The 24,433-nt window shown below is 43.8% G+C and overlaps 1 protein-coding gene across 8 annotated transcripts in view; it reads left to right on the top strand.

Annotated features, from left to right (window-relative positions):
• klhl29 (kelch-like family member 29) overlaps positions 1-24,433 on the top strand; it is a 255,603-nt gene that overhangs the window by 120,709 nt on the left and 110,461 nt on the right. For 7 of the 8 annotated variants that reach the window (XM_085248104.1, XM_085248102.1, XM_085248098.1 and 4 more), the window contains 2 exons: positions 12,650-12,797; positions 15,843-16,379. In XM_085248104.1, the coding sequence (XP_085104230.1) occupies positions 12,650-12,797; positions 15,843-16,379 (685 nt within the window). Of the gene's footprint in view, positions 1-7,132; positions 7,332-12,649; positions 12,798-15,842; positions 16,380-24,433 lie in introns of those variants that run through there. The other variant, XM_085248106.1, reaches the window with a different exon arrangement.

Raw genomic sequence — 24,433 nt, 5'->3', positions numbered from 1 at the left:
CCAGTCCATTTATAGATTGCACCACTTTGTTGAATAGGATATCTCTAATAGGACAAAGAGCTCTCAAGAACAAAGACATCATGGACAAGATTTCTAACCTTCATAAGGCTACGATCGGCTACCATACCATCGGCAAATAGCTTGGTGAGAAAAATGACAACTATTGACAGAAACCCCCTTAAAGCCTGGGCCTCATACAATACTGTGAAGCTTTGTATATCTAAGTAACAGCCCAGAAACATTAAGGATTTGATGAAGCTCTGTAAAGACAAGTGATCTGTTTCTAACCCTAACCAAATCTTCTGTTCCAAAAGAATTAAATACTTAAATACCTCCGATCCATAATGCGCATTATTTTCTGATACAGAAACGTGTTTCGTTTTCTTGGCGAATAACCTTTTGATATTAAAATAAACCTACTGTGAATATCTTTTTCATACAGCCATTGATGACAGCAAGTGTTCCAAGACAAGCCTAATATTAATTTTATCATTTTTTTAAAGTTTATCCTGCTTCATTTGGTGTATTCCTTCCCTGCAGTATAGTTTTTGACAGCAGAACTGAGTGCTGGAAAGGTCACTGAAATGCTAATGCAAAAATATAATTTTAAGTTGGCTCTTTAAAATTCACACAAGATTCATTGCAGGGAAATGTTAAATCTACACACACACACACACACACACACACACAAAGCACTTTTGCTGTCTTTGTGTCACCCCTGTGTCAGCTCGGGATGACTCCACTGCGTCGCACTCGATATACAGTGCGATAGTTTTTCATTAAACATCATAGTGTGAAGCAGGAGCCCGGTTACCCTGTTATGGATCCATTTAAATAAAGAACTATGCTTAGTGTCAACACGGATCAATATGTGGACTGGCATCGTGATGTGGTCTTAACCACCAAAGCAGGGCCCATTATGTGAAGCGCTCTTGTCAAAGACACTTAGAAAAGAACGTACAGTCAAATATGAGGCAGGAAATCAATGCGCTCTGATAGGGACTGAAACCTGACAGCTCAATAAGCTGGAGGGAAGATGTTCCCTCTTATTCCTCCTCGTCCTTTCCTTGCAGCCATAACCGTGTCCCACTCCTGCAAGGGACTTAGCAGCTCAATTCTGCAGACTATTTCAGATTACAAGCTGCCGTCAACAACTGCACGGTGAGCAGGTGTGCAGGACCATGTGAGGGGAAACCGCACACAGCGCGGACGCTATCACTGACAACAGAGGTGCTATTAAAGTCCAGAGACATCATCGAGTCATTCGGGTACAGTAAAAAGGACAGGTGCACACTCCTGGCCAACAAGAGGGAGCTTCTAGATAAAGTCCATCGAAGCCCTTACTTAAAAAACTGCTTCAAATGCATTCTTACTGCAGAGGTTAACAGTTCCTAGAACATTGCTGCCTCCATGCATTGCCGCATAATCGCAGACTAACATAACTGTGGTATGCAATGGATGTTTGTCGTGGATCAGTAGGCAAAGCAACACTCTCCAAGTATGAAGGCCCACTTCAGTGGAGCATGCTAGTTATATATTTGGCTGCAGGACCTTTTTTTATAACGTGACTCATCCGTGTTGGTGATTAATCATCTAACTCATGAATATTAATGTTATCTGTCTGTGTTCACAAAGCAGAAACACTTTTAATCTCTTGCACTATCACACAACAAATGAGTAAACTGAAAGAACAAAGTAAAAATGATTTTATAAATGCCAACAGGAGTAAATATTGGCTTTAAAAGACCTCCCTACTTTTTTTTGAAGTACAGCCTTCTCAGATGTGATAAGTGTATACCTGTTAGAGTGATCCAAAGCAACACTTTTGTTTTTTAGGCACGCCTGTTTCACTGGCACTCTGACTAAAGTGAATACTAAACCTTGAGTCTCTCAGTTTTAAGGTAAAAAAAAAAAAGGACAAATGCTAGCTAACGAGAGGAATTTCTCCCTGACACGTTCGCTTTTGGATTCCTTACAATGATGCTGTTGGTCGCATTTTAACTGCAATATGAGTTTACTGAAGAGAGGTGGACACTTTGAAAGCAGAAAACAAAGGAAGCGGAGAATATGTCTGCACTGCAACATCGACAGGCACACTGCATCGATTTTACCTCTTGAAATATACACTCGCAGACTGCACAGACCTTCTCTAGCATTTATTAATAAAAGCAAAAATAGATTTCTCATCCTCGTAGTGGTCAGAATACATGATTGTGAGGAATCTTTTTTGCATACAATTCAATGTCTAGTTTTCTCTTTAAAGTATTTATCTGCATTCTAACGAGGAGATGAAATGATTCAGAACAAATAGTTTTTAAAAAAAAAAGTGCTGTTAAGAATCAAAACAAGCTTGTAGACATCGGCCGATTTGCAAAAACATCCTAATTTCACTTGTCAATTGTAACTTTCAACACAGTAACACCGGAGATGGACCTTGAAATTACTTTTGCCATCTGTATAGAACGGCATTAGCATTTGAAAAACCAACAACATTAGGCCAAATCAAGAGAAGCTCATTCACAGGCAGTTGAAAGGCGGCTCCAAACAGAAAAGTCTTTTGCTTAAATAAAAAAAAAAGAAAAGAAAAAGAGAAAAAAATCCTCCCATAATTCAAGCAAAGGTCTGTTTATCCACCTGCCGCTGTGTAGTTCATGGCTATTTCTCAGTTTCTTTAGGAGACTTGGGTTTCTAATGATCCCAGCATGCCTCTCCAGTTTATATCTTACCCCAAGCAGCGCGCTGTTTGGACTCCCCCCTGTGATTGCAGAAGCACAGAGCTGCACTGACCACTTCATCTTGTGGGATAAAACCAGTCTTTTAGCCTCCTCTCAGTCCCTGGGGGAGCAGGGCAGGAGTTCCAAGACCCAAACCTCAAAGGCTGCAACGCCACCACAGGTTACACATATGGCTGCGAGAGCACTGCTTCTTGACTGATAAAAGTCCCAGGCTGAAGACCATATCCCTCTCACAAGTCACGCTGCTTACATAAAAATGAATCTGCGTTTAGAATACGAACACGTTTTTTTGCTTTGTTTTCATGTGATGCTCAAATTTTTACACGCTGTTCCATCTGGAAAAGCTCTTAAGTGAAAACACTGTTATCTACCTCAGTGAAGAGTTTTATTTCCACCGTACCTCGCTTTATACTGCCCCCCCCCCCGAAACCTCGATGAAAGGTGATAGGCACTCTTCAGCCAACTGGCATATTCATTTCAGTGTCCAGAGTTCATCTGAGTGGAGCTGATAAACTTGGCCATTGTGAGCCCATAATGCCGCAGCGCTGCGGCGATAATTACGCACATTCACAGCAAATAGTGGCCACTGGCAGCGCCTGAATTTTCAGTTTAATTACCAACACTTGTAGTCTGATTAGAGATTTTGCCTTCTGGGTGCCGAGGTGATGTAACACTGTAAAATGCTTCAGCATGTGCATTTCTAGCAAACTAAATCCGGTGGATTTGGATGGGCGGTTAAACAAAATGCAGCTCTGCTTATTTTAATGCCGTCTGATTTGAAATCAGCTATTGGGGAGGACAAATTTGGGCAATTTGTCAGGCTGACAAGAGTGCCAGCCAAAACCCTCTTCTGTGTTTATCCTTTCTATTGACCAAATGCATTTTTGTTTTTTGTTTGCCAAATCTTTCATGTCAAGCAAAAGCCAATAGAAGACATTTATATACACTGCATGCACGCTAATAGGGAATGTATATCAAATGCTTTATACCTGCAAGAGTCCCTCTCTTGACTCTAGATGCTATTAGTTTATTTTTTCCCATCTCATTAGCAGATTCCTATAAACACCAAGCCAAAGAATTCCCATAAAGATAAAGAAGATTTTCTGGGCAGCATTGAGTTGTTGTTAGCAGACACGTTAGCTAGAGAACTCTGCTCTCCTTCAATTAAACCCTCCTCCATGCTGTGTGAAGCGAGTGTCTCACAGGGGTAACATATTCTGCCTTCCCAGCACATCCCTTTGACAGTTACCATTATAGAGAAATAAGTGTTAAATGGAGTGTGAGGTTATGGTCAGGCTGACAGAATACATCAGAGGTCAAGACAGAAGTTTATAGCTTCTCCTCACAAATTGAAGTTCAATACTAATTTATCGAACGCTGCCGCTAACTCGTCCTTGATTTTTTATTTTTTTTTTTGTAGAAAAGAAAAAAGAAGTTTGATTCGAAAATTCTTTAGCCGCTGCTAATACAACTTGGTAACACAGAGGGAGGAAGGGGTTTTCATGCATAACAGAATAAATGGCGTCGCTTGTTCCTGAAGCAGCCACATTCACTAAGCATCCAAAAGTCAAGGTAACGCTGATGCGCTGTGCCACCGATTGTAAAGCCATAGCAATGTGTGAAGTGCAAATGAATATGGTGGTAAAGAAGTCATTTCGTTTGGTCTTGACACACTATATAAACTCTCCCCGGGAATCTGCTATTTGGTCTGTCTGCCCAGAACATCCCAGTATTTGGCTTGCTGATTGCATGCATTGTAAAAAAATGCATTTAACAGCTCCCCATGCTGCTCTCTTGGCAAAGCAGATATTGTTTCCCTTCATATTGCAATATCAATATAAATTCAATTTATTCTTTAGCACTAAATGGCTGTTTGCCCAGTTAACGCTCATTTATTACAGCCACACATTGTGGCTTGGGCGTGTGTGCGCCCGTGGCCACACGTAGCAGTCGTTTCACCCACAGATAACAGCTACACAATCGTCTCTGATGCTGTCGCCGTGACAGGCCGTGGGTATTTTGTTCCCAAAACGCTCGCCACATATCAAGGCAGGGTCACGGCCTGCCGGAGTCCTGTGTCTCTAACTATCCCAGGCTGATCCGAAGGAGGGCAACATGGTTCCTGACACTCTCCTTTGGGAGGTGTTACCATGACATTAGGATGTCTCCGCGATTCACATGTCCAAGCACTGGTCAACCTCCCTAAAAGCCTGACCACGCCGCTCGGTCCCAAAGCTAAGACATGTTCACAGTACTGTAGCGGCCTAGCCACTTACTCGGTCTGAAAAGGAAAAGAAAACAAAGAAGGGAGGTAGGGTTTGGAGGGCAAACGCTGCAACCTCGAAGCACTCATGGGATATTAGGCGGAGTTTCCAGCCCTGCTTTTCCACTGAAGCTTGTCGGCCTCGCCCCTGCGATCACGCTTCTCTTTTCTGGAACGTGTGCATCAAGCCAGGAGCTGTCGGAGTGTCTTAGCTGGAATTTTAGTGGAAGCGAAGTCCGTTCCCCTTCACTTGTTTGGCCCGCGGCTTCAAATGATAGAGCCTGTATCAGTATCCCTTTCTGTGGTGCATCAGCAGCATATATATATCCACCAGGCACTCGTGTTTTCATTGTGTTTGTCTGTTGTGCTGCTGGGGGTCAGTATTAAGTGTTGGTGCCTGGAAGCATGTGCGCTGTGTTTGTGGTTAGTTTTCAAATTTTCGGTGTATTTCTTTGCCAGTCAGCAACCGGTAACGGCTGATATTAGTCTGGTATAAAGTGATATTTCTGAAATCCAGATGGTGACTGTGGATGTGGCATTTCTGTAGACCTTTGTTAGGGCTTTGTTTTATGTCGAGAGATCACGGTGTCCTTGTTTCTCACTGTCGCTCTGTGTTGTGTGTGTCCTTGTCGCTCCTCGTTTTCACTTCCTATTTTATTTTGCTAGTTGTGTGGCTTAGGTGATGTTACTTCCTGTCATTGCCATTTCCCCACCCATGACGTCCTTATGCCCTGCCTTGTTCCAGATAACGTCGGAATTTCTGCGTTCCCAGTCAGAATTTTAATCTGGAACGGCCCCTTCCACTCGTAGTAATACGAGAGTGGCTCTACCTTAAGAACCAAAACAATCCTGTTTATGCTCACTTTCCTGACTTTTTGGACTCAGGAGTGACGTCACTGCAGAAAAACCAGAAACTTCCTGACGAGAAATATTAAACTCGGTTTAACGGCGTCAGTATCGGGTGTATTTGTCAGCTGTCAAACTGCTTGTTTTGAGATATGTAATTTCATTAATGTCATTTGCAAAACTAAAGAGATACATTTAAAAATGCAGTTGATTTGTGTGATGCTGCAACACTCTGCAGTTACATTACCCAGTACTTTATAATGTGTTAGGTGTGATGTTGCATCTTGTGTCATAATTGTTTTACTGTTATTGGTGGGTAAACCGCAAGACTAGCGTGACTACGTGCATGCATGCACGTAGTCACGTGTGCAAGTGTGCCACCTATGCATGAAGGCTCCTCTGAAAGCTTCCTCGTTTCCTTAAGGTGTATTTAAGGGATTTGAGGATCCTCTGTGGTGACGGAGAGGGAACGGTTTCAGGGTCACGGGAGGAAAAGGGACATGAGGCAGCATAAATTAGCATAATGAAAAGAACCCCGAGTCCCGCTTCTCTCCTGTCAGTTTTTGCTTTTTTCAGTTTACCCTCCACTCGTCCGTCTCTTTGTGTTTCCAGTTAGGCCCTGAGCTTTGTTTTTTCTCTTCCTTGCACCCCCCACCCCTTTATTTTTCTTTGAATAAACTTTGTCTTTAACCTTGGACATTATTTAGGCAACCTGCGTTTCCTCAGCCTTGTTTTTCCACATCTATAACTTTTTTTTTTTTTTTTTAAAGAAAAGTAACTTTTTAATCTTTCGTGCATTCGAGTCCAAATGCAGACTTGAAACATGGCGTTCTGGAGTTTCCAAAAGGCTGTGATAGCTGGCATACCAAAGCTTGCAGACTGAAAGTAATGCAAAAATTGCATAATAATAATGTAAAAGTACTTTGGAGTTGTAGTTTTTGCAGTCACAAGCATCTACAGAAGGTTATTTTTTCGGTTTAAATTGGTTTAAACCTGTAGGTAAAATGTAACGCATTTTGTGCTTCGGTAAGGCTAAAACAGCTTCGCATTCACAATAAGGTTTTTTAAACAAAGATTTGCTTCTCAATTTTAGAGAAAAGCGTTTCCACATTGCGCTCGACACGTCTAATCGCAGCATTTGAAGACATTTCGCTGGACCGGTCGGAGTAAAAACAGCATTACCTCGATTCCTCTCCGTGTTTTCAGCGCGCAGCCATCACAGTGAATACGCGCCTTCGCCATCTATGCCACCAGGCTGTTCGGCACGTTGGTGCGCCGCTCGCTTTTTAAGATGGCTGCCAAAAATGGCGCAGTAGTCTCTTTGTTTACTTGTGAGATGCTCTGCTATGTTCCAGTCTAATAGATTGGACACAGCCGCCCCGTGGTTTCGCTCCAGCATTCAGCACTATTATGACGGAAGTCCAGAACAAATCCACTGCACATTTAGGTGTCAGCGCGTTGTCATGGAAAGGAGATACCTCTCTACAGTAAGTGAATAATGTCCGAAAGAAAATGAGTTGTGCGCTTTTGTCCACTTCTTCACGCTCCTGGTCAGTTTGGGACCACACTTGGTTTGGAGCTTTGAGTTGGAGGAGGAGGAAAAAGAAGATTTTTTTTCTTTCCCCCCCATCCTCTATTTTAGAAAAGCTGAAAATGATCTGTCAAAGGTAATGATAAAAGGCGACGTGATGGATGGGTTTGTTTTACTCTGCCTCTCAATCTTTCAGTCCTTCCTTCGCTGACATTCTTTCTGTTTCTTGTCTCCGGGGAGAGCCATTATTTCCATCAACCACCACATTTCAACCAAATTCACTGTATCACTCCATGCCCAGCCAAAGGGAAGAAAAAGCCATTCTGTTAGAGTAAAATTTCATTTCCTTACCAGCATACAGTGTTGTTTTTTTCTTGGGAGGGAGGGTATCTGTTCATAGTGTGGAATTACAGTGTGATATTTTTATGGGTTCATCCAATATAGCAAGGCAGTGACTTCTGTTATTGAAATTTTGATTACGATTACAGTTGTGTGCGTGCATCTCCCCAAAGACAGCAGTCTGATAGCAGGCGGGGAGGGGAAGAGTGCGATTATTTATTTATTTATTTATTGCATATAAATGAAACCATAATGGCGGCTCCTGTTCAACCAGCAAAGAGCCCGCGAACATTTCTTGGTGCACCATAACCCGTCCTGTAAAACAGCTACACACTGGCCACCTGATAACCACAGCGAGTGATTGACTTCGCACGGCGGCGACCCTCCTCCTCACTTGTAGCCCGTGTTTCTCCCCCTTCGCTACAACACAGGATTTTAAAAGGTAGAACACAATCAACCTGTGTACATAGCACCGGCCTGCACGCCGCGCATCGCTATCTCATTGTGTCTGGCAATTGTGCTAATGACATTTCACAAGATTAGCTTTTCAATGCGGTATTGTTATTGACCAGCTCGGTGTGTTTGTAGGAGCCCATTGCTCCATTTAAGGCCCTCCTGAAGCACTCCTCCTCTCCTCCTCTTTTCCCTTCTTTTGCAAAAGCGGCTTTGCTCTCGCTACACCTGGTTTTTTTTGGTTTTTTTGTGTGTGTTTTTTCCACCCAGACCTGTTATTAAATCTCGTAGCAGTTAGTTGATTTGATCAGTGTGTGCTGTAATGTTGTTTACCCCCAATGGGATCTGGGCGTTACAGACATACTCATCCCTCTCTCTCTGTCGCTGTCTTTTGCTCTTTCCTGCAGTTTCTCCCCAAGTCGAGCAATGAAGTAATTTCTCTCAGCTGGACCGAAGCGCTGTATCTTTACGCTAATGAATGCAGGGCCCATATTAGAAGCACAATAGGTACAAAGTGCCGGAGCTTATGCAGCATGTCCGTGCTGGTGGTTTCGCCTGGTGTCCGACTCGGTGTTTTTATAGGATTGAACCGGTGCAATAACTCTCACAGACGAGGGCTGGCTCGAACAAAATGCTAAGGCAAACACAAAGCCATGAGCAAACGCTTTTCTGTTTATTTGGATGTGGATGTTGTGGATAACTCAAAGCAATCAAAGCCCAGAGCCCCGGATCACCACAAGGCCCCTCCTATATGTACTCATAGCAGATGGTAGCCAGTGGCAAGAGGTTCTGGTAAGCACAATAATGCTGCCTGCTATTGCAGGATGGTAGAGAGCACATAGTGACAGATGTCAGTGTTCGCCGTGTCCGAGAAAACGGCCGATACGCCGAGCAGAATATGACCGCTGTGTCCAGGCGAGGAGGACGGGCGTATGTTCGGGCCTGATTCGTCTCGATTTTTATCTTCCTTCCTCTCTTCGACGCACCGATTCTGACATGTCTGCAACACTCAGAGGTTCAGGAAGGGTGGGGGATGTTTCTCCTATTGCTGCGTGTGCCTGAGGAGCAGATGGATAGCTGTTTCAAATTCAGATTGCATGTTTTGCAGTACAGCAGTGAGCAAAATATGCAGAGTTCCTGTTAAATATAGAGCAAGTTCAGTGATGCACATTTTAATAGCAATGTTCCAAGCTGTTAATGCATTATGCGCCTCTGCAGAAGCTGACCTGTTATGTGTTAGACCTGAAATAATAGTTGATAAACTGATTATTCGGTCCAGAAAACTGAATAACTGCTTGTGAGTTTATGAGGTTTTGAATTTAAAATCTAAAGATTTCCAGTTTTTGTTTTCTTTAGAGTTGCCTCAGTGTCTCGGGTATGAGAAATATTGCTTTGATCAGCCCGTGTAGTTAAAAGTACTCTCGACTCAGGTCTTTTATTGACCCAAAAAACGAGTTAGTTTACATAAATGTGCTGTAACATTAAGAGCAACTGGATCTCCCACGAGAGCACCAGAATCCCGGACCAAAATAACCTAATGTGTTGGCCAAGGCCCCCCCCGCCATGGAGTTGCAACCATTAGCCCTCACTCACATTGCAAAATGTGCGGAACGTCTCTCTAATTTTATTTATTTTTATTTAACCTTTATTTAACCAGGATAATGTGACTTTCACATGCTACTGTAAGCCTGCACAGACATGTCTGGACTGCACTCTACTACACTGCCCTCTGCCATCACTCTTGGGGGAGGTCGCCGTTTTATTTTCATTAATAAATCCATTAAGGGCCGGCACTTTTAAATACAGCACTCTCAGGAATTAGCACGTATGTGCAGCTGGACCGGCTATCAAAACATAGAACGAAGGACCTCGAGTTACAACTCAAAGTGTGACTTTATACTTCACATCACATGATGTTTGAGGCTATAATAACATACGAGCCCACCCACCAAAATAGTAACAATAACAATAAGAAAAAAAGATTCGCGACTTGTTAAGATCATCGCTCGTGTTTACGTTTACTTATGTGTGCAGATTTGTGTGCATAGGTGTCAGCAGGTGTTTGTTTCTAAAGCGCCACATTGCACGTCCGCATGCACGGATGTTGCATGCGGACGTACAGAAAGCGCTCCCCGGCCAGCTCGACAACAAACACAGAATGGTTTGGCACGGCTCTGGAATTATTTATCTGGCTTCCCTCCTCTTCTCCAGCATGGTTTTTGTCAAGTCAGAGGAAACCATCTGCTGCCCAGTGATAATGGGTGGCCAGGGAGGAGGGGATTGGAAATAGGGAGAGCAAATAAAATTGAGAGAAAATGGCAGGCACTGTCCCAGAACCTACAGTACCTTCCTGCCTGCCTGCAGCAAGTCTGCCATCTTAATAAACATCCCTCCTGATATCTCCTGGCTTCTGTGTGTGTGCGTGCTTGTATTTCCACCTGCTGTGTGTACATACACACCTGTGTTTCCACTGTGTATATGTCTGCGTGTCTGTATATTTCCTATCTAACCTTGATCATTTTGAAGTCAGGATTGTTCCTGAGTCTAGCTGATATGCTGTCAATGTGATGGCGCTGACTAAGAACCTTTTTCCCCCCCTCTCTCTTTTACCTGGTGCACTAAAACCGTGACAGACGGATTGCTTTTCACTAGAAGAGATCTTTCCTGTTTCCTATTTTTTTTGTTTTTGTTTTTTTGCCTTCTATTTGGATAAATGGACGGGGCGTATTAATGAGAGAACGCCACGAGTCAGGTGCAGGGCTAAAAGAATGTAAGAGAGTCAATTAATGAGGAGTTGCCTGTATAGAGGGGAAAGTAAAGCATGGCTGGAGAGGAGTACAGTGAAACACACAGAGCAGAGGAGGAAAAAAATGCTCATTAAAATAAATAGTGGGCCACAGAAAGCACAGGGAAAGTCCACACCTTGAAAATGGTCGGCGTTCTCTATTTCCCAAAGTCTCCAGGGCTCTCAGGAGGAATCGAGCGCTTAGGGCATCCTCTGAGTAAACCATTTCAGTTTTCTCTTGTCTGAAGTCGACAGGTTGAGATGGACAGAAAGACCTGACAGCCTGTCTCCCCCCTAAACCCGCCTCCATTCTCTCACTCCATCACACTGTTTTCTATTTTGCCTTGAGATGTTTCCTCTGTTTCCCCCCCCCCCTTTCCTCCTCCCCTACAAACACATACGAACTGTCAGATAACTTTCAGTATAGATTTATCAAGTAAGTGACGCTCATTGAACCTGTCTGCTATTGTGCAGCTGTTTATTAGACAGCAGATGGTGGCGCTGCGTCAATACAGAGTAATATCTTGGTGTTAAAGGTCCTGCAAAGCTGAGATAAATCCATATTCAAGCAAAAGAGGGACATTTTCCAGGAATGGGATCGATCCAGTATGTAAAGCTGCACGTTAATTCACCGCGGGAAGAATTGTTTGGATTGCTTTTTTTTTTTTCTTTTTGGGTCTTTGTGCGGTCAGTCCGCGCTCTGCCGGGCTTTGTCGACACAGCTGTTGGAATGCATGATGGCGTGCTTGATGAAGTGGACGCCGGGTCAGGGGGGGATAATGGAATTGAGGGATGGAGAAAGAGGGATGGAGGGATCAGCCGGGCCACAGGAGGGGCCTGGTGACCAGGTCTTTTCTATTAACTCTGGTGTGAGCAGGGCTTGGAGGGAGGCCCCCTCTCTCCCCGCCTGGTTGTTAGAGTGTGCGTCCAAAACTGGAGATAGGGGAGGCGAATATTGCTCAGAGGTCCAGTGGTGATTGACCCTGTGTTTTCATCAGCCTGCGCTTGCCTGATAACATTTCTTACTGCCCGACAAGAGCAAAATATTACAGACGTGGGTGCAAAGAGAGGCTCGGGGAACTCTTAGTTTGGTTTGGTGAAGTTTGATTCGCCCACCCAGCGCACACATTGTAAGCTAGCTTTTCATTTTCTTTTTTGAAATTACATTTTTCTTGTCTCCCGTCCCCGAGAAAAAGATTTCTCTCTTATTGAATCTATTTGTCATGTTTTGGTTCACAATTTTATTATCTCGCTTGAATGAACAAAAATGTTAATAATTCAACACGGAAGACGATAAAGAAAATCTCCAGGGGAGAATTTGAATGTAGCCCACGCCTGAAAGTTTAATTGTTATTAGTATACAACAAGAGAAACATTGCTAAGATTCTTGAGGCCCTGAACAGGATTTTTCCCCCTTTGTTCCTGTTATATAGTCTGTAATCATCACTCACTCACAGCTAATTATACACCTCTCTACCATCATCATGGCTCACTTCAAGACCTTAAAGAACAGTTGAGATTGCTGTCATTTGTCACTTTTTCTCTTCACATCATAAAGGAACAGGTGCTTTTTTTATATAAACATGCTTAGTGAAGGATGTGACACATTTTTCCTTTTTTTTCCCCCTGTTTTTCTTCTCTCCCCCCTCCCATATAATCCCCTAATCGGCACTGTTGTGTGTGTCACCGTGCTGCAGGTCTCCGGACTGTCTCCCGGAGACAGCCAGGCCCCGGGACTGCTGCTGGCTCCAGGTGTGAGGTGGGGACAGACTCCTATAAACCAGCTCACACCGTGGGATACAGATGAGCCCCCTGCTAAGCAACATCGAGATGCCGAGCCCACCGGTAATGAATCACACGCACAGCATTCACAAACACACGCACATGTAGCAGGGATGAAGCCAATTCTGAGAAAGGTACATGTGTGTTTGTATTTTTTTATGAATATTTATTTCATACATATATATTTAAAGAAAATAGGAAAGGTAAGAAAGATCGGGTGTTTTGTGCTGATGTGACCAAATGATGAGAAGCTGCAGACTGAAAAAGGAGCAGCCTGATTCAAATCCAGGGTATTTTTTTTTTTTCCAATTAGGCTCGTCTTTTCACTCGCGCCGGCTTGTCGAGGTAGTCTAATACAACATTATTTGCGCCTTTGTGTTCCCGATGGACCTGCAATATGCGAGGCTGTATGCATAATTGTTACTATGCTAACAATTAGATGAGGCACAAAAACAGGACTGGTGCACCTTTTGCCTGCTTTCACTTGAATACAAATAATGCTTCAGCAAATTGAGGCATAAATCCAGGCCCCGTGTTGTCTGTGCAGCCCCAAAATGAGCTTACAGAGCTGTACATTACATGTAAGTGCAGAGCAGGATGCACACACACTCACACACACTCTACACTTGTGCTTCGCATCTAGATGCTCTGGCCAGTTAAACTAGCATCCAATGCTAATAAGCCATCTTTCGTTGCCCTAAATAAACCCACTCGCCTCTGCAATATGCTTGCTTTACATACACAATCATGCATAATGTTCATTCATAAACATGAACTTTACATAAACCAGCTTAATTAGGCATATAATTACAGAAATTTCAGTTTGCATCAGGACTGCGGTGAGCGGGGTCGGCTGCATCCCCTCACCCACATTCCAGACTCCCACCATCCTCCTTTGCCGTCATTTTGTCACCCTCGTTACTGTGTCACTAATCGGGGCTGATTTAGCCTCAATCAAACCGATATAGCAAAACCGCGAAAGTCCTCCAAATGATCTCCAGCAGGTCTAATTTAGATGTCGACCTTATTCTGTTCACGCCACTTTAAGACGTGTACGGAGCGGCAGCGCGGCACAGCGCACGGCGCCGACAGTAACGAGTTGAGCCAATGCTGAAGTTTTTTTTACTCCTATTGTAATGAACTCACCCAGAATGGCTCTGCCCTAGAGCTGTTAATTTCCTTACATTGCTCTGTTGGCCCGTGCGCTTCCTGCTCATCACAAATGTGTCTCATTTAAGAGTAATACTGGCCCGGCGCGCGCTCCGGTGGAAATTCTGGCTCGACAAATCCAGATTACAAACAGCTGTGACTCTGTGGTGGCTAAGTGTCATGTTCAAAACATGTTGCAACCCCTGCTGCTGCCTGTTCAGTTCCCCTCCTAATTATAATTTGCGTGGTCTGCGGATTAATTATTAAACAGCCGATCAGTTACTCGAGGAATGTTTCTTTAGCAGAAGCCTGCTCGCTGCAGGAGCGATGCAGTTGCACTAGGACGGCGTGGAGCTTTTGTGCTCCGTCGCCACAGCAGCTCCCCACACCCACACCACAGCTTGGAGTTGAAGCGTGAGGAGAGTGAGATGTCACCAGCACCGGCACGCTGTCGCATATGACGCTCCAATTCTAGCATAGTGTTGCATATTGATTCACGTGCGCGCGCTATTCCAAGCTGTGACTGGCGTTTGCAACGAAGCCAGCTCCTCTCCACACTTCACTGAACTGTGTTGCCAGAGAGCTCTCTGCCAACTGTGCCAGAATTAATCAACGGTTTCTTTCAACAGAAACTTCTCTGTTCTGTCTGTTAAAGAAAGTTTGCCTTTTGAAAAAGAAGTTTTGTTTCAACTTTCGCTTCTTTGTACAAAAATAGTCGTGTTTTTATTTTTTTAATGTCAGTCTTGCACTCAAGCAAATTGCTCTGCAAATAAATAAATAATAAACGGAGTTCAACGGTTAAATCTGAGGGAATAAGACGAAAATTAGAGACGCGGATTCTTCGTTTTTGTTAAACCTTGCAGGTGAGCGCTATAAATTTAGGTTGTTGTCGGGTCACGATGGCAAAATTCTTTTTTTTTTCCTCTTAAAAGACTGAAAGAAAAGTCAAGAAAGAACTGCAGGGCAGATGGAAAATGTGTGTATGTTCCAGTCAACTCCATTGCTCCTTTAAAACCTTGAGCCTCTGCAGCATGTGCAACCATTATACCAACACTTTTGATTACCATCCATTATCAAGATGGGCTTCAAAAGAGGGGAAATGAAAATGCAGCGTTGGTGCCGATTGGCTCAATGACGTGAATCATGAACTGGACTGACCTCTCCTTTTATTCACAATGTCTGTCTTTATCTCTCTTTCCCTCTCTCTCCATCCATCTCCGCCCGGACTGTTGCAGGGCTAGTACCATGAATAATGCGGGCTTCTTCTTCTTCTTTTTTGTTCAGCTTTTTGCATGCTGTCGTTTAGCCTTTGGCCCCTTAGCAGAGCGCTAGTCTATTTTTGGAGCTTGGGCCGTGGCAGGAGGAGCCAGAGATGAAGGAGTTGGAGTGGATGAGGGAGGGAGGGAGGGAGACGGCGTTTAGGTCCAATATGGCCTTCCCAGCACATCCACAGCATCTAACGCCTCGGGGTAGAGAAATGATTGGCTCAGAGTGTCTGGGTAAACACAGACTCCTGCACAGATAATGGTGCCAAATGCCGAATGCAATGAACATGTATGCCTTCACGTTCAGGAAGCTATTTGTTCATCTTGTAGCAAAATAAATCTCTTAATCTTATTACGATGTTGATTTTGGGTGCTGATCTGTACATCCCTTCAAATATTTTGTGTTTTATATTAAGTCTCGAGTCAAAAACAAACTTAGACTGAAGTGGAGCGGCACACTGACAGTTGTGGCGTGGTAAGGAACACAACTCAAGCTGGAGTCTGTCTTCTCATGCTGTTTTCTGTCTGTATTTGATCACGTAATATCACGACTTAAAATTAGCGCCCTTCTCTTGCTTTCGGCTTTGTGCAGCTTACCTAAATAGCACGGCAGCATAGAAGTCTTTATCTTGACTTTGTCTTGGCGTTAAAAAATGTGAAATTGATTTGTAGTTTTTTGCCTCTTTCCCCTCAGCTCCAACCTGGCCTGCACCGGTGGCGGCGGTGAGCCAGCCCAGTCTCCTGTCCCACACCTACGCCCTCCCTCAGCCGCCTTCTTTCAACCACAGCGTGACCGCGCAGTCTCCCATCATAGGAGTGACCCCATCCATCCAGGCGCCGGTGCCCCCGCAACACCCCCTCATGACCGCCCACTTCCAGCTGACGCCGCAGTCGACCCAGCAGCCGCCCTCTATGGTGCTGAGCATGCCCAGCCAGCCTCCGTACGCCTCAGCCCAGCCGACGGTCACACCATCCGCCCTCACTGCCCAGGCCAACCCGGTGGTTCATCCAAACGCTCACAGCATGATTGGCAACGGCCACTTAACCTCTCACCCCAGCCTCATCCAGCCCCACACCCTGCCTCTCACCAACGGACAGGCGGCGGCGGCAGCAGCAGCAGCGCATGGCCAGCAGACGGCTGCCGACAATCAGGACGGTCCCAACGGGCTGCAAATGCTGCGGACGGTTGGGAGCGGGAAGTACGAGTTCAGCGACCCCGGACATCCCAAAGGTAAGCAAGGGCACTGTAAAAACTCTAAAGACGATCTTTTCTTTATGTTTTTTAAAAAAGATTATAAATCCCTTTCTAAAACTTTGAAAGAGTACATCAAAGCAGATTTGTTTGGTCGCTCAGACGAATCCAAGCTAGGAAGGTGGTATTTGGTATTAAATCGGCGTACTCTGGGCTCTCTGCTCCTCGTGACCTCCTGTTATTGTGTGGTGGCGCTGGAATGAAATGCCTAGGCCTCTGCCCTCGGTCTGTATGCCCGGGCTGTTTCAGATGCCAGCAGTCATAAACAAAGCTCCAAACACTCAAGCGAGAGTTGTTACCAGAGCCAGTTCACTTCAAAGCTGATCCAAGGTCACCGAGAACATGGAAGCACCTCAAGCCAGCAGAGAGATCGGTGCTTCCCCCAAAAAATATATAGATATATATCCTGCAAGAAGGCCCTTTACTGTTATTCTTTGCAAAGTAGAAGGTATCTCTGCTCTAAAACATCAGCATCTGTAGATTTGTGCTCTTCCAAGTGTGTCGGGTTAATCTTTCTCACTGCTCCTAGCTGCACTGCAGAAGAGTCCTGCTAAACACGAGGCAGGAAGAGCTTTCAGTCCCTGCCCTCACATCTCCCTAGAAATCTTTTGAAGCCTTGTTGACTTACGCTGTGTTTGTGAAGGTGCTTCACAGCTCCAGCTCGTGCCTGAGACTGCACGCCATAAATTGGTGTTTGCTTTAACCTTGGAGTTTATGACGCAGGGCGCTAGAAACAGATGTTCGCAATTCCCCGACCAATTTTCACATTTAATGAAGCTTTTAATTTAGGTTTAGATTGTTTTCTTTTTCCTGACTCATTTTGATCAATAAAATGTGTGCAAATGAACTTGTAGATTGCAAAAAAGCAATTATTTTGGGGGCTGCCTGTGATACATCGAAATGAGACTGCAGGTAGAATTGGAAATGGATAATTAGATGGGCTCGTTTGCTTGGTCCGGTCTCTATCGAATAAGAGCTTTTTAGCTTCTGCCGTGTTGAATAGACTGTCTCGATCCATTAAGCATCCACATGTCAAAATGGAGTCTTCTAACAGGCCAAAGAAGCTTAATTTTTTGGCAATTATAGTGTTCATACTGATCAGTTTTACAGGAAGGAAATGTGCTGCGAGGCTTTTTTGTTTAACCCAGCTGTGGAAGCACACACTGTTCCTGTGATTCAAGTAATGATAAAGTTACTGTAATATATTCAGTTTGTGTGAGAACAGTTTTTGTCAGCTCCTCTGTTTCAAAGACAAAAGAGAAACATCCCAGTGTCAATTTGCAGACATCATACACTTTAAATCCTGTGCGGGCCTCTGTGAAGGTCAAACTGTAAATTGAGGCACTTGAATCTCACATCTCCTCAAGCATTTTGTCTGCTTTTTTTTTTAAGCTCCTGCCTGGCACCGAATAGATATTAGTAAGCATGTCATTGTGGTAATGTCACAAGGACAGTGGAAATAGGTAAAGCGTTGAGCACCAGTAAATTAGCAGCCGTGACGTCTCTTCAGCAGACTCTCTCGGCTGACGAGGGCACTTCACTTCGCTTCTGTAATCCCAACAATGCCATCCCAACCACTCAGCGCCCACTGCGGCTGATCTGTCTTTTTGATTATCTCTATCTGCCACTTCCCCTGTCCCTTTTCGTTCCCCTCCCTCCTTTTAGCATGCTTGAGAAGTCTCAAATTCCAGCCGCTCGCAGGTTTTGGGCTTTTCGTCAATTAACACCACGTATTAGCGTGGCAAGGACACCCACTGTCCTGCTGTAGCGGCATACTGTTAAAATATGGAGGGAAAACTCTCGTGACCTCCGTTCTGGCTTTCTTCTGTTGCAATTATCGAGGACCTGCTGTTAGCATTTTTTGCTTAGGCGGAACACAAAATAGTAAATTAAGTAGTTTGTGGGAATCAAGGAAAGCAGCTTCAGGTTGGTATTCGGCAACTCTAATGGCTGTGGAAAGGATAAGAGTCACGCGTGTGTGCACGGCTATCAGCTTCTGCCCTGATTCCAGGGAAGGAAATGGTTCTTAAACACACGCCTCCTTTTCCAGAAAAGCTGGGATGCTGTGTGAAATTGAATTAAAACACAATGCAGTCATTTGCAAACCCTAAAAAGGGAACTTTAGATATACAGCATGCATCCAAGAGAAGCATCCGGGGTAATAAGGCTATATTTTTTAAAGCTCACATTGATATAGAAGTATGACTCAATATGAAGTTTTGCATACAAAACACAAATGCTCAAGGTGTCCCCCTCCAGACGCCCGGCATGCGTCCATACTATAGTCAAAGTTGTTGTGGGCAGATCGATCCAAATATTAACAGCAATCAGTATTAACGCTGGTATCGGCATCAGATCATTACTTGCACGATAGGACTGATACTTTGTTCCTGTAAGTATCTGATAAGCGTGTGTTCACTGTGACAGTCCTTTTTTTTTTTAAAAAAATACTCAAGTATGACAATTTTAGTAAAGGAAGTTGAACCAAACTCCTATAGATAGATACTTTATCCCACAAGGGAAACTTTTGTGTTACAGCAACATGACAAAGAGTAAAAAATAGTACAGTCACAACACAGTGACCCAGTTAAACAAAAGTGCCACAGGCACCCGGTAAGTGGCTTATGCTATTAGGGAGTGCAGGAATTTATACATTTACAGCAGTGATAACAAAACAAAAGTTAAAATGAAGTTAGTTAAAAACATTAAAAGCAAGACTCTTGTGTAAGAGAGGAGTGCAAATGGCATTAGGAAATATTATGTCCACTATAAATGTATGAAAAACAGCTGCATGAAGGTAAAATACAAAATGTGTGTGGGATCCTATGTCTGACAGGTGTGCTCACCTGTCACAGAATAAAGGGTTATTATACAGCTTCATAGAGAACGTTAGCAATGAAAACCTGAAGCGTTCTTTAAGAGACGGACACATTTACAGTCGAGGTTTCCAAAAGAAAAGCCAGTTTCAAAATACGTGAAAATCTGAAATGTGTTTTGCTGTGTTAGCTCATTGTTGTGGACAGTCAGAATCACAGTGACTGAGTGATCATTAAAATGTGTTCAGAATTTTCAAGCTAATGATTAGACCAAAAATATTTATCACGATATACATTTGAAAATTTGCGATAACGATATAACTGACGATATAATTGACACTAGACAAAATACTTTACAACTCCACAACTTTATTAGTGCAAAAAACCCCATCAGTGTATTTTCACTTAAACAAGCAGCTGTTTTTTATGTGCATTAAAGTTATATAAAAATGTAACAGTGCAAATTCCTCGCAGACAGTTTAACCAAAAGGCATTTCAAGTGGAAATTGGCTGACGTATCCTCAGCATAACCATGTATAATATCCACAAAACTTAAAAAGAGGTTATACACACACAATACGGTAATGTTATGTTGAAGCACAGTACGTATCACTCCGCGAGGCTCCTGCCTACGATAGCTTTAATGCTCCGACAATCCATCAAGCGGTGCAGCTTCGTAGCTTAGCAAAGTCGTACTAAAACATTTGACAGATTTTCGAGCGCCGTGCACATAAAATCGTTTCCAGGTCAGTAAACACAACCAGAATTCATACATAAGGCACACGGGATTATAAGGGGCTCTGTCAATTTTCAGAAAAATCAAAGGATTGATTTTAAGTGTGCCGTATTTTCCAAACAACACGGTAATAACGACGGCCCGCTAGCACGCACTACCAAAAATAGTGCTTTGTTGTGTACCTGACGGACGAAAGCTAAACCAGTTCCACACCACTGAAGTTGCAGCATTTCTACAAACCAATTCTGCTTCATCCGTTTCATTCAACGATCCACTTTCGCCCTTCTCCTTCTGCGTCGTCGCCATGTGCGTATGTAAACATAGGCACTGCGCATGCGCTTTTTACCCATATTCTATCGCGATATTTCATTTTCCTATCGTTGCCCAAAATTACACCGGTATTACCGTGAACGGTATGATATAGCCCAGCCCTACTAATGATGATCTCATAAATCATAATTCACTGTTTCTGCCTGCTTTAGCTTAAAAGTTTGGGTACTGGGATCAGCAGTACTGGCCCTGTATTTACTTGGTATGGGATCGATACCAAAACATGTTGCCCTAAATCCTGCAAGTATCCTTTAGCCTTGGTAACTTCCACCACCGAGGCTAAAGGAACCAGAACCAGCTCTTCTCTGATAACAACCTTCTTCTTTAGGCTGGAGGATGCCACATCTATAATTTATAAAGCAAATAAAACATTTAAACTGCTCATATTATTTCTGTTTTTATTTTTTCTTGTGACATTTTAGCTCGCATGTGTTTACTGATAATGTTTTTTGGAGGTTTTCCACCATGCAGTGATCCCTTCTATAGCCTCATGTCTGTTTTTTTTCTTGTTGTTTTTTTAAATGTTGTACTGGACAAATTTAAAAAGAAATTCTCTGCTTCAACATTTGAATTGCAAATTATGACACTGCAGCTTTATTTAGATTTCAAAAAGCATCCCAGCATTTTTGGAAATGGTTGTAGAAAACCGCCGCAAATGTCAAAGCGTTCACTTCAATGAAATAATGCCACTTTCCCAAATTTACACATGTCTTTACTTACTTTGTATTTTTTAAAAATGAATATTTATGACATTTATTAGAACTAACACACAACAAGTATGCTAATTCACTCATATTTGTTAAAGATCGTGGTAAAAATTTCAGCAAAGGAATTATAAATGAGGTTTCAGAACTTTTGCTGTTTGCCTGACACGTGCAGAATTTGCTTTCCTTTCAGATGTTCAAAGAGTAATGTCATGCAAGCAAAGCACGCGTCAACCTGGGGAATATGTCCATTCTCATATTGAGAAACCATGCTGTGATCTGTGGTCCGATCCCCAGCTCAGCGTCTCACGTCTGCAGATTTTATAGATGAAATATTGAACACCCAGTTGAAATAGTAAAGCCACTACTTAAAAAGACTGCGTTGCTCTATTTTAAAGAAGTTTAAGCCTCCAGACACAATGCTGGTAAGCACTGATGTGCAGAAAAGGTTCTGTGGCTTTTTGATGCCAAAGGCCTGGATTGTGGAGGAGCTGACAGAGCTCTTCCTCCTTAATCCAGCTCCACAACAGGCCTTATGTGCATGTGTGCGCGTGCGCGTGTGTGAATACGCACGTGCCCAACTTCTTGGGCGTGACTGCGTGCATGTTTTGTCAGATGTCAGCCTCACAGCCTTAAAGCCAAACACTCCAGTGACAGAAATCACACTCTGTGTTTGATTTGGCTTTGCCTTCAAAGCGAGCAATTTGTCTTCGCTCTGCATCAGTGGGCACATCAACAACTGTCTTCCCCTCTCTCTCCCTCTGCTCCTATGTGTGTGCGTGTCTGCGCGTTAGTCTGCATTTCTGTTTACAGTACGGAGCATACGTGGACGTGACGTACGCTTGTCTTTTTGTGTGTGTGCGGCTGAAGATCCACACAGCGCGTCGCGGCGGCAGCTTTAACTACATCACCTACTGAGATATGCCAGTCACCGGGTTATGATCGGCCTTACCTGGTTTCTGCATCCACAGCAGGGCTTTTTCATAATACCTGCCTGTCATAGCGTACGAATCAAACTCCACACCTTCTTGCCAGTTGTTAATTTCCTTCACCCCACCCTCTCCTCGCTTCTTTTTTTCCCTGTCTCCTCTTTGTTTCCCTCAAGTGTGGATTTTATCACAATTGTACCAGAATCTCGCACGGCTTCTCCGCTTTTAATAATCTGTCAACATCTGCATCTTGAGCCTCAGCAGTCACAACTGTTAAGGAAATTTTCTGAAGTGCAGGAATCGGGAGTGACTGACATTATTTATAAAGATAGTAATAAAAAAAAGGAAGAAAATCGGCACACGGAAGGAGGTGAAAGTAAAAAGAGATGCATACAGGAGAGAGAAAGAGAGCGAGTGAGCATGAGGGAGATGCTGGGAGTGGAGTCAGTGTGTGTCTATTGACCAAGTCATTAAAATCGATGGCTGCCCTGATGAATATCAGCCTGGAAAAGCTAGTGCAGAGCTCAGCAGGGATGAACCCGCTCACTGCAAATGTGATTGAGCACCATTTAGAGGCAACTCGTGACTTAAAAAAGAAAAACACATTAATATCAAACAGGAAGCCGTTAGTTCTGAGCCCTGTGTTCAGTGACGTTGTCACTGTTACCCGTGACGACCACTCGAATCATGTGTTTCATGGTGCTTTTTTTGTAGCTTAACAAATGCAGAGACAGCTGTTGGGAGCCGTGTTGCGGTCGCGCGGCGCTCTGTCGCTTTTGAAAATATGCTGTTATTGTGGGTAAATGGCTAATGGTAGTGAGCCCACGAAGCACGGTTGCCATATGTGTTTGGGGGCTTTAGCAGAGATTGAAGATCTCACTGAGTGTGCCCTGTATACCGTACACCTCTTTTGTGATGTCAAACATCATTTTAACCTTCCTTCCGCCTCACCAGGCCTTTACATGCACATATGCACGCGAGGGCGTAGCGCAAACAGCTGTAAGTCAGCCTCCTCCACCGTCTCTCGCACACAATCGGCAGGACCCCGGCCTCTTCTCTGCCCAGGAAGTTCATCTTCCAGTCAGCTCACATCAATCGTAATCTGGGGACCTAGCCGCTCTGGAACTGCTAGTGAATGCAATTAAGATGTCTTGTTGAGTTAAGATCAGAGTTTTACTTTGCTACAGCACGATTGGCCCAGCCTCACAACCGGGGCAGACCCATCTTTCCTCTCGTGTGACCGTTTCATCTCCCTTATCTGCCTTATTCATACCAAGGGCAGAGTAAGATTTTAATTACGTGTTCGCCTTTGTTTACTTTTGGTCTGAGCATATTGGCACTGCAGCATTACTGTCCACTTGCATATTGGTTCTCTGGCACATTATTGCTGCAATATTGCCACTAAGTAAGGACGTTACAGATCGCCGTATTAGCGAGATAGCGACTGTTTACAAGTCCGGGTTGTGCATGCTGCTGCTGTTTATTCAGGGGAAATAAGTTCCTTGGTTTCCTTAGGCCTTCCCAGGACTCCCAGAAGGTTAGATCCAACCTGACATCCTGTTGTAGCGCTTGATTTGACTTTTTACTGGCTTCTAATGTCAGTGGATGCAATAAAGATGTGTCAGGATCTGTTCACGTGACTGCTCGTCATATTTGTCCACTCGTCTTTGCTCCGTTTACGCAGTAGACTTGAAGCTTTCAGTATTTGCAGCGATGCATAAATATTTATTTTGAATCAACCGCAAGAACGTACTCCTATCACGACAGACCGCTCAAACCAGTTATTAAAAACACAGCCAGTTTGTGATAGCCGCACCGAGACCATTAATCATAGCGAGCACATTAATTAAACCCTCCCCTCTCCTTTCTCCCCCTGTTTTTCTCCGTCTCGATCTCTCTTTCGTTCGCTGAGGTTCTCCACCCTTACCCGCTAGAAATTCCTGCAAAAAGCGCAACTTTCTCCGAGACAAATATAATGCAAGAGTTGTGGTTTTCGTTAAGATTTCATTTCCCGTTTGCTGACTCAGATCATCGTCCGTGCAACAGTAGCAATTTAATTAAAATCACCGTTGGTGGTGTTGTGCTGGACCGATTATCTTAAAGCTATCCACATCAGGATTAGCTAAAGCAGAACCGGAGTTATTGTGATTCCAAAACAGGCCTAGCTTGGAATATATAATGAATTTGAAAGCTCCTCCTTCTCTTTTTCATGGCATTCCTTAAGTTGAGGTAGCTCTGCTGGAAACTAGAAATGTTCCAAATTATTAATGAGAGAGGAAATTATTCCAGTCACTCTAGGCACATTGTGTGCAGTTATTTCTTTTAAATGAATACATGCAATGCTATGGTGATATGCTTAAAATTAACCTTGGCTCACGAGTCCATATGGGGGCCACGTATTAATGATATTGACTCAAACATCTCATTTTGGAACGCCAGGGGAGTTCTGGAGACCCCTCCTCGTGTGTGCCTGGCAGCAGCCTGACGCTGTCTCTTTAACTTTGCTAAGGATGACATC

The sequence above is a fragment of the Mchenga conophoros genome, linkage group LG15 (genome assembly GCF_057382185.1).
Source record: "Mchenga conophoros isolate Kocher_MC1m ecotype Shallow Benthic linkage group LG15, M_conophoros_male_GT1.1, whole genome shotgun sequence".
Lineage (NCBI taxonomy): Eukaryota > Metazoa > Chordata > Actinopteri > Cichliformes > Cichlidae > Mchenga > Mchenga conophoros.
Note: the sequence above shows the minus strand (reverse complement) of the source record. Positions and strands in the feature narration are given on the sequence as shown.